General features: G+C 39.7%; 1 protein-coding gene across 1 annotated transcript in view; it reads right to left on the bottom strand.

Moving 5' to 3' along the window:
- Positions 1-8,712: 8,712 nt before the first annotated feature.
- LOC103151767 (substance-P receptor) overlaps positions 8,713-11,626 on the bottom strand; it is a 14,480-nt gene continuing 11,566 nt past the window's right edge. Inside the window, 1 exon segment of the mRNA XM_074560051.1 lies at positions 8,713-9,683. Coding sequence (XP_074416152.1) covers positions 9,549-9,683 — 135 coding nt within the window. The 3' untranslated portion in view covers positions 8,713-9,548.

The following is an 11,626-nucleotide window of genomic DNA, read 5'->3' as shown; positions in this document are numbered from 1 at the left end:
TGGTCCAAATGGGAACTGGTTCCCAAAATAAATCACCCCAAACACTTGTGAACAGGCATTCAGTCGTGAAGAAATCCCAACACCGGCCACTTGCACAACACACAGTTCCAGTCTCCCTGTAGGCCCCTCCCACTACCTTCAGCTCTCAGCCTGGAGACAAAAGGATGGGGTTAAACAAGCAAATACAAAAAAACAAATACTACAATTTAAACTTGGCCACAGACTAAAATGAGGTTACCTCCAACATAACCAATTAAAAACATCAATCAATAAAAAATGAAACCAAACAGTGAAACAAAACAGCAGGGTCTCCAGCGAGCTGCAGCAGTGTCAGAGCTGGAATTAGATGAAAAGGTTAGTAGGTGATTTACAGAAGATGGAAGGCAGAGGAAACCATCGTCATCTACCAGAGCTGGATGACTCCACCCCAACCAGAAAATCCTTTCCAGCCCACAGCGGGAGGATTGGCTTGCCAATATGTTCTATATATATAAATAACTGTCATTTTTGTGTTATGGAGCCTTATAGGTGCAATAAAACAATACATACCCATTTTACATTAAAACTGCACTGGGGAGGGTGAATTGCAGCCACACACCAGTACCAAGCAGGAGACTTCCAGTGGTTTCTAGATTTAAACAATTCAAGTCAAACACTGAAATTGTAGGTCTTATACAGAAGGAGAAACATTACTTACTGATGTTAGAGTTTTAGACCTGCACACTACACAAGCAACCTTCCCAACGATGTGTGACCAAATGCCAGCATGAAGCAACCAGGTGAGAGTCTCGCTTTATACTCTCCACCCATCATGAGGTGATTAGGTGCCAGGTGTTCTGAATATTGGGGCAGACTTCTTCCTGCTATCATACATTTAGAGTTCACTCACACTAATTACATAAAGGTGCATCTTAATAAAATACATTACCACAAGTAAAAATAATAGACAATCATAAAACAAAAATATACACAGATTNTATAGATACAGTGAAAGAACGGTAAACTACTGGCGTCTATAGCTGCCAGTAGTTTGCTGTTCTTTTGAAAGAATGATAAAAAAAATACTGGTAACTACACTGTACTGTCTTGTTCATGCCACCACAATAAAACTACTTATCTTATCTGCACATTGGTCTTTCCAGGAAAATTACAAGCAAGTTTAATTACAGGAAGGAGAGAGCCTGAAGTTTTTTGTTCAGCTCAAATAGTTTGCTTCTCGTTGTGTTGCTTGGATCACCATAGGCCCAGGTAAGTTGTGTTTTTGTTGTTGTTTTTTGTTTTTTACAGATTTATTATCCATGAAACAGATCTACTTCTTTTCTGCAGCACTTTTCACAGTGAGAAATCCAACATTTAGCTGCATGTTTTGGATCTAAAAGAGTCGCGTTCATTTCCTGGCAGGGACCAAGTTGCTCAAAATGTTTTGGTTCAATGAACAACCAGAACATGGTGCATTTTACTTGCATTTTATCAAAATTCTTGAGGCCGATGAGGAAGAGAAACGGACCCACAGCATCACGGATCCTCTGTTTTACTTAACAGTGGTCATGAGGTGCTTTCCCTCACCTTCATAATTTATTTCACACCAAACTAAGCTGGAGAGCTGTGTTAGCAAAGTGAACATAGGTACATTTGTAATAATGTGACAAAAAAAAGCTTTATGATTGGTAACTTGTGTACAGCTGGCAGTTAGTAGTTGCTATGGAAACAAAATGACCCCCAATAAACCTTCTTTTGCTACATTCTGCGCAAACAGTGATTTTTTTTTTAGATTTTTACCCCTTTTTTACCGTCTAATCAAACAGGATTTATATGAAAAGCACCATACCCTAAGCACCAAATTAGTATTTAAAAAAAGTCACACTTTAAGTATACAAATTCTAAGTATACTTGAAATATACTCATGATTAGTTCTACTAAAAGTATGCTTAAGTATGTTAAAATTGAACATGCTTAGTACACTAATGTTTCACCAGGGAATTACAGACATACTTCAAATACAAAACAACACAGCAGCTTATTCAATGCCATACCACTTCATCATAATGATTTAGAAATGTCTTTTAAATGCAGAAAAAGGACTTAGATTGTTTCATCTCACTGTCAAAACTGTTCTGTGAACCGACTCCGTTCTGAATGGTAATTATTTAGAAAATCTCAGCTCCTTTCAATTTGTATTTGCTTTCTCTTTTTACAAATCTGCTTTGACTATTGGTTGGTAAAATAATTTTAAAAAATTATGCGCTTTGTACTTAAATGTTAAAATATTGTGTTTGATCACCTTCATTTAAGTTTAACTGTATAAATATTGGGGTTGTGTGATGTCCAGATCCACTTCCACTTATATGACACTCTAATGTAAAAGTAAAATCAAATCATAGTACTACCCCGCACTTCCAAATACAGTTTAAGGAGAATATTTGCTTCCGCTTCGTATTTGAAATGTCTCGGCGCGGTCCGCAAACAAAACGTGTCAGTTTGACCGCGAGTGCAGCTGTTCTGTCCAGGCCTGTGTGGAGTCAGCAGCTGAAAAGTTTTACTGTCTCGCCCACTCAAGTGACTCTCACTGTCCACCAGCCAGCAGTCATAATTCCCGTTTGATCTGCTGAGAATTTTTTACATCACAACATCTCATATAACTCTCCAAAACGAGGCCCCAAAGCCAAACGTTTCCCCAACACTGAAGCGTTGTTCGTGTCGGAGAAGAGACGTTGCTCCCCGTCGGTAGGAGCTGTTGCTACGCAGATATTTTTATAATTACAGCCAAAAACAATTAGTCACTTTCTGAGGCAGTTCACTTAAACACAAAGCGTCACTATTTCTTGTGGAAAGTGGACTGGAGGTTGACTGGAGGTGGTGAATTTCTAAATACAGTGATAGAAGCTCAAGGAGGAAGAGGAGATGATCGATCTTTTCAAAAATCAGTCTCATATTATTATACTTGTCATGAATTATGGTTGTGGTGGTGAGAACGAACGCGAACAGGACCCAGGATGAAGATGAATTGATGATTTAATAAGTCATCCAGAGAACAACAGGCAGCACGACAAACACAGGGAAACTGGCTGGTACACGCAACGACCAGACAAGAGACAAAGACAACAGGTGGACTCAAACACACAGGGAGGGTAATCAAGGAATGAGACACACCTGGGAAGCAATCAACGGGGAGGACAGGACAGAGACTCACATGACAATACTGTCACAACATGGTAACAGATTTAACAAATATGTAAAAGACTTATTCTTTCTAAAAGTTACACACTGCTACAGAGACCTCCAGGGGACATGAGGATTTTTTTCCCCTTTGCGTTCCCTCACAAAAGGTTTTGCGTTCGCTCGCAATAATCTACTGATCCGTTCATGCGGCATAATTGAATATTGTAAGCCTTTTTTACGGTGGCCGCCGTACTTTCTGCTTTAATACAAGCTTATAAGGTTTTTCCATGGACTATTGAGTTATTATCGCGGGGTAATATTGTGTCTCTATTGTGTTCGTAGTCTGAATGGTTTAAAGGGCTGCTTTCAGTGCCCTTCCATCTTAGCCTTAATAAACATGCAGTAAATAAATCGATTTTCAATCAGTTTTTTGCACCAAAGCGTTAATAATAATAAACACGTTTTCACTGAGGCTCTATAAGAGCCATATGAATGAAATAAGTAATTGTTGATATGACAGGAGCAGCGGCTTTGACACCTGGTGGTGGGCGTGTCGATGTGGGCGTGACTGTCATTAAGTATGAATGGGAAGGTGACGCTGCTGGCTCTGTGTGTATGAGGAAGGGGGTGAGCTGGTGGTCAGTCCTCGCAAAGTTTTAGCATGATAATCAAAATTAAATAAATCAATAATTGTGACAGAACAAAGAAGAGGTTAGGAGTTGATTGATACATGGACAGATGAGATTCCCCGAGTTAACCCAGTGCGGCCGTCTACCACCATTAGTTTGCTGTGTTTTATAATATAAAACATGTTTTTTGTCATTAACGCTTTGGTGCAAAAAACTGATTGAAAATCGATTTATTTACTGCATGTTTATGTCTGTTAAGGCTCAGATGGAACGGCACTGAAAGCAGCTCTTTAAACCATTCAGACACGAACACAATGGAGACACAATCAGATGATTTATTACCCCACAATAATAACTCAATAGACCACGGAAAAACCTTATAAGCTTGTATTAAAGCAGAAAGTACGGCGGCCACCGTAAAAAGGCTTACAGTATCAATTATGCCGCATGAACTGATCAGTAGATTATTGCGAGGGAACACAAAAGAAAAAAAAATTCCCCATGGGCTCCGTACACTGCAGCTTCTGTAGAGTTTTTATTCAGTTTTTGTTTCAACTGAAATATGAGGTGGCATTTAGTACCAGGAACACGACGGGTCAAAACACGGTGAACTCATACCAGATCAGTGAACAAAACATCCTTGTTCAGATCCTGTTCCACCTTTACACTGTAGGAACATGTCAGTGTCATGGTGGAACGCAATCTGTGGATGTACAGTATAAGGAACCTGGAAGCAGATCTGCTAAAACAGACTGCCAGTTCCTGACAGACTCACAAAAAAACAACTCTCCAGTCGTAAACAAACAGGACAGTAACTAACTCTTCTGTTTTCATACAGCTCATGGAACCCAAATCCCTTAGCGGCTGATGTTTTGATGTGTGAAATGATAAAGAAGGGTGTGTTACATCCAACAGGAAATCACATAAGATGTGTATCAGCCTGCTGCCACTTCACACATGCCTAAAGTACTCAGAGTTAGTCCACCATCTCAGCACTATTTCCTTACATTAACTCTTCCTGGGTGGCAATGGTATATATAGAACATACATAATAAAAAAATGGTGTGATATGACACGACCAGTTCTGACATACAAACAGGAAATGAATGAAATGTCCAAATCGACTCCAACTTCAGGAGTTCGACCCAAAATAGAAGGATTAAACACATACTGCAGCTTCAAGTGTCAAATGAGACAGAAATCTCAAGATGTGCCCGGAATAAAACTCTTAAGGAATAGTCACTTTTATTTGTGGGGTGGCACAGGATTATGGGGGAGGGGGAGGGTTAAAATTTATAGATTTTTTGAAACATGGGCCATTTTACATGGCATTGTTTTCTTGTAGCACCAGCTGGATCATATTGACAAGCCGACCACTGAGAGGCCTGAACTGACCACACGCAACAAAACAACTGAAAAACTGCAATAATCCACCTGACTGTGATAAATGCTCGGGCTCATTCATCACGAACACCACTGGACTTGTGAGACGTCTTTCATCATGTTCTGTTTATTTTGGATCCAAACCTGTTTTGAAGACTGTTTTACATCAATCTATCATCATGACTTCTGTGCCTCAGGGTTTGGACAGAAAGGTTACTTAGTAATGATGCAAAAGTCCTTATGATGCAGATTTACAGTGAGTGATGGCAGCAGAGACATCAACCTGATGGTTTAGGATGAACGATTGTTTTTTTAATTAATAAAGAAGTTCAGTTCAGTGCAGGAGAATCGTCTCAACGCGACCAAATGCTGCTTGCCCTCTACTTTTTCTACACACTTTAATCTCAAAATATGTTTGATGTGAAACATTAGAAACTCCCAAACCTTCATTAAAAAAATAAAAAAAACTATTCAGAGGTGGACTTCTTTCTGATTATTGTCCTTCGGCATTATTTAAGTGAAACTAGGCTGATGACAGAATTCATGTTTCCATCAATTACAGTAGATCATGCTGTAGTATCAGCTCAGCCACTACCTCCACCATGTTTGACTCTTGGATTCATTTTTCTAAAATACTGAGATGAATTAACAAGATACAATGCTTCCAAAAAGTTCCAATTTTGCCACAGAATATTTCTCCAGAACTCTTGGAGATCATTAAGATGTTATTTTGGCCAATGAGAGACGGGCTTTCATGTTCTTTATGCTCAGCAGTAGTTCTGGCTGTGGAACTTTCACATGGTGGCCATTTTGTCCCTCTTTGTTGTTGTTTATTCATAAAACTCCAATCATGACTGAGACGAGGTGAATGTGCATTGCTTCACATTTTACTGTATTACAAGTTACTTATTAGTTTATGATTAACAAACCATTGTTAAAGATGGAGGTTGAGTGGGAGGGAATGATTTATTTATATTGAACTCGGTTGTTGTTGTTTTTGTTTCTTTTTTTCATGTGAGAAAAAAAGAAGCACAAAAGGGGGGAAACTGCAGTTTGAATCATGAATTTACTGTGATTAGCTGAGTTGAGTTTCACTGGCCTGGTCACTGCCTGACCTTTAGCAGAAAGAAAGAACTTAAATAGAACCTGACTGATAAGGTGAAGTGGGGGTAAAATAACTCAGATCTANAATCACTCCAGAGGTCACAAATGTTCCCCGGGCCGCTCATTGGACAGCTCTACCTGACAGTTTGTTTGACTGGGAACCTGTTTGTATGATTGGGTTAAAATGACTTTTTTCTCCTAAAGTTCTTTGAAAAAATTTGTCGTTAATTGGCGCCATACAAATAAACTGAACTTAATTGAAAATTCAGGTTATTTTTGATGTTAAAATCAGTTTGAACATTTAAAACATTTAAGTCTGACAAAAACAAAACGATATAGTACTGCATACATAATTGTCACTGTACAGATTTTTACAAAGTTAGTACAATCACATAGTTCACTGAACACAAAAAAACATTTGCAATTTGATCTCACAGTACAAAGATGACATTTGGTCCAAAATAGCCTCAGAGATGGCAAAGATGTACATTTTTTTCTGTGAAACCAAAATTAGAAACCAAATACTTCAGGTTATAATAGTTTTATTTTTTTTTTAACTTTCACTATATATTAATTGTTCATGCTGTTTTAATCCAAACTTCTCCTCTCTTGTTACAGATTTGAGTACAAACACCTTTGTCATTAAGTTACAACTTCTGCAGAAGTCTTTATGCAGTTACTGTTTTCACAAGTAAACTCTTGTTTTAATCTTCTTGTCAATCTCTTCAGGGAGAGACGAGATTAAAAGCGGTCAGCGGATCGTCACCTGTTTGAGTTGTCAGGTCAAGTTTATTTCCGCAGCACATTTCAGCACCGCGGCAGTTCAAAGTGCTTCAGATGAGGGTGAGCTGGATGGTATCAGCTGAAAAGAAATTTGTGTCTTGAAGTGTTCTAAGGGATGCTGGGAACACCAAGCCCTGATTGGCTGGTTCGGACTGACTGCAGTAACTCCAGAATCCATTGACGGACATCGAGAAGATGGGATCCACCAGGCTGCAAAACTTTTAGATTTTTACTAAAGAGTGAAGGAGGTTGTCTGAGGTTATGAAAAAAAGACTTAAAATGGATTCTAACAGCTTTTTGCTAATACATATTACAATTGTAATAAATTTTTTAAACTAATGTTAAGGATCTTCTCAAGTCTGTCAATATTCTGCATTTGAAAGAAGCAGGACCAACGAGCAGATAGAGATGGAGGAAGTTCAAACCATCTCTTCTTTCAGTCATAATGAGAAAGGATCATATCCCCTACTCCATCCTCTCTCTGCCATCCAGCCAGACAGAGGTTTAAAAAGGAGAGGCAAAGCAAATGAGGTGGATTAGCAAGTGCTAGCCAACAACTGATGGCATCATCCAGGATGCGTTTCTGTGCAACAACATCTGCTGTTCTGACATTGAACTGTTGGCATGTTTTGACAGCCATGAGACTCTCATTCAGCAACACTGGCTTCAGTCAGAGGCCTCTTAAAATTCATCACAAGGCTGACTGCTACCTGAGACTCGTCCTGCCCACAGCATCACCATCCACAACTCTTTACAGATAACTCATGACAACAAATTAAATGTTGTCATGAGTTATGACATTTAATTTCCCTTCGGGATAAATAAAGTGTTTCTGAATTGAAGTGTGCAGCACACATTTGTTTCCAGTGAACAGGAAACTATTCTTCTCTGTGCTTCTAGGAAACCGATATGGCTGAGGCATCTTTTTCATCTACACCAAATAATTTCCTGTTTTTTATGAGAAATTCCAGTTCATATATATATATATATATATATATATACACACTGCAGTTGGAGGCAGAAACAGGAGTCGCTTTGTGACCAGGATATGAATAAAACAATCTGCAGAGAACTAGTGGCAGCGTGTATAGAAACAAAAAAGCATAAAGCTTTTAATAAACAGTTAATGTTGTAGTGATGAATGGGAATGACCCGCCCATTCAATCTGGTTTACAAACTGACATTAGCTGCGTTTCCATTTCAAAAGAGCACAAATATTTGTTGCTGTTATGCTAATGCCCAAAAAGACAATTTCCCAATTGCAGTTTCTGTTAAGCAAGAGATTAAATTAAAATAAACTTGCTATTCAATATGACACGGCACAGATGTTAACAGATACATGAGTTCCATTCATAATTCATTCGTTCCTCATCTATCAGCCAATCAGAGGAGACATCAGCATCTTATTCATTCATTGGAGCAACAAGCCCCGCCTACTTGGGAGTGACTGCTAATGCAGCATTTTGGGAAAACTGTAATCTGCAATTTTCCAGAAGAGTTACGGATTCACCATGTTAGAATGACACACAACTTCTTATAAACTGCGTAATGCTGTCCAAGCTGTGGTGGAGCCAGCTGCAGATCATCCAAAAAAACAAAACCATCATCATCTGTCCACTTCCTGTCGTCTTCTTCATCGTTTTCACCACTAGTAACATCTGGTTGTTGATCATGTGACTAATGTGATGCAAAAAAAAGTGTTTCCATCGCAGTTTTGTGAAATACGTCCATTTCAATTTACGTCTGAAAAACCACCACATTCTAGTGCAAAAAACGTTTTTTGTCAAAATTGTTGTGTTTCCATTAAGCAGATTTAGTTTCATAATTTCACTTTATGCAATTCCATGGCTAATGGAAACGCAGCTACTGTCCTGTTTTAAGATTGCATGGCGACTGCTACAATCTAAACAGATCAGCAGTTCATCACAAGGCAAAGACACACCAGACAAACACCTACACCTGGTACCTGTGACATTGAAATTGCGCCTTATGTCTGCAGCAATGAGCCTCAGACTCCCCCCTGGTTGTGCTATGTGTGGCTCGTCTCCCATCTCTGGACCTCTATATTTAGCTGGGCCTGTGACCTGGCTGCTGCAAACCCAAACAGGCTCCACACATTGTCAAAACAAGGGGCTAATCCTGCCCAACAGGTGCTGGCTCTGTACAGACAGTCTGCAAGCACTCCCCAAGCTCCCATGCAACACAGTTAAAAACAAGTGAATTGACACTGTTGCTAAGCAAACACAGGAGTTCCTCTTCAATCAGCCCCCCAAGTCAGGAACACGGGGGGTCAAGACTGAGCCGTGCAGGTGATGAAGGATGAGATTCTCTCAAGTCTCATACGTCACTTTGTGATGATGCCCTCATCCAATGTTCTCATGTAGTTGTATCAGCTGTTTACCTCATGCATGACCTGTACACAGGTTGGTTAGCAGCATTAGCATCCGGGCCTCTCCACTCTTTACCCCCATAGGTGGAAACGTGAGAGCTTTAGGGCAGCGTGTCAGAGACTGAGCCGTTCGTCGCGACCTCCACGTGAGGATAAACATGCGACTCAGCAGGTGGCGCCTCAGTTGCTGCGGCGGGAACAACGGTCTCTGTTCGGCTTGCGGGGTATATGCTGACCTGAAAGCAGAGCATCAACAATTCGGTGAGCAGATAAAGTCCAGACAGTCGTTGATGCATGTCCTAGCTGAGAGAGTTGTGTTATTTACCATGGGCTGGTGACAGATGGCAGAGTTCATCTTCAGATCAATTACACTAAGAATTACCTCTACTCTACCCAAACAACCATGTTCCCTAAAACGTTGGGTTTCTGTGTGAAATATAAACAAAACCAAAGTGCAATGGTTTAAAAATGACTAAGCTCATTTTTGATCAGACACAGCACAAACAACATGTGAAATGTTCATGCATATCTTAGTATCTGGAACCAGGGACACAATGGGACAGATGCAACACCTAAGACAAAGTTCAGACACTAAAAAGAAACAGCATCTACTAGTTGATGCTGGAATGATGCCGCTTTATTAGGTTCACCAGTTCAAATGCTTAACACAAATAGCAAATCAGCCAAATCAAAGGAAGACACCTAGATGTGCTGAAGTCGGCTTGTTGAAGTTCAACATGGGGAATAAAAGGGTAAATACTTCAGGTGTGACTGCACTGGCTCCCCAGTATTCACAGCAGTACAACAGAAATGAACAAATACTTCAGCCCCCCTCTAAAACCCTTATATCTTCTCATTTTGATAGTTTAAACTCCAAAATATAACCAAATATGCATTAAAGTGCACAGTTCAGTAAGGAAACCCTTGGTCTTCCTTATCTTTACTCTTAGTGGGTACAGCAACTACCAAGGAAAACGGATGCTGCACCTGGATTGTCTGTTTTACAAACGACTGCCAATAGCATGTCAGATAGAACTACCATAGAAACCATTGATCATCCTACCAACAGATTTGCAGCAGCTGCTTGAATCAATCATGTCAATGTAAATAAAAATGTCAGAAACGTCTCAGATGCCTTGTTGACTCCATACCAAGCATTTCTAAAGGTGTACCCATAAAGACCGGTTGGTGCAGACTCATTAGAACTCTAAAAACATCCGTCGAGGTTAGGTAACGAAACACATGGCAAAATTAGCATTGTTAGCAACCAAAGGTTAGCCAGCCACAGTATTTTTACAGAGTCTCTGTTATGCATTATTTACCCTGCAACAAAAAGCTACGAGAAAAACAATTCAAAACAGTTTTATAGGACAGATTCAACTCAAGCGTTAATTCTCTATAAAACCTTCTATATTAGTCACCGTTTGGCTTAAAATTGTCTTCATCAGCATTTATAAAACAACTTCTCCCCTTTGTGTCTTTGTACCTACAGGCTTCTAATGATCTGTCTTAAGCCGAGCTGACACCTTCCAGTCCGCTCTAACGTCCACTCAACCACAGCGTCGTACCCACTCATTAGACTCTCTGCAGACATCCACGTACAATCAAGGTTTTTGTGACTGCACTGGTTGTGCACACCAGCAGGGAGAAGAATATTCAGTCAGATACCAATAGAGCAGGTCAGACGCAGGCAGGAGATGAAAACAAGAAGGAGTTTTGTTTTCAAGAAATACAACAGATTCTGATGTACTGATAATTTATCCTTCAAAGACAACAAAACCTGAACTGATTTTCTGATACTTCATTCATTCTTTTCAGTTCTGTTCCTCCTTTGAGTAGATATAAATATAAATCAGAGCATTTTCATCCCCAGCCTCCATGAGGTTTGATAAAAACTCTTTATATCTGTGGAGCTGACCCCCAGGATTCGGCTGCTTTGCAAAACCAGCCAATAGCGTGTCAAGTAATATTGTATTCCAAACTGAATTTTCTATTGAATAATGCTCCTCAAAAAAATTCTGTGAACAAGTGAATCCATGAATACTGAACAACAAACAGCTTTCACTGTGTAGAGGTTCAGCTGGGTTAAAAATAGTAGAAGGAGCGAAAGCTTCTACATTAACACCAAGTGACTTTAATACATAGACAAAGAGAGTGTGTCAAGTCCTTACAGTTACAG

The sequence above is a fragment of the Poecilia formosa genome, unplaced genomic scaffold (genome assembly GCF_000485575.1).
Source record: "Poecilia formosa unplaced genomic scaffold, Poecilia_formosa-5.1.2 Scaffold291, whole genome shotgun sequence".
In the NCBI taxonomy this organism is placed as follows: domain Eukaryota; kingdom Metazoa; phylum Chordata; class Actinopteri; order Cyprinodontiformes; family Poeciliidae; genus Poecilia; species Poecilia formosa.
This window is presented reverse-complemented; position numbering and strand designations above follow the sequence as displayed.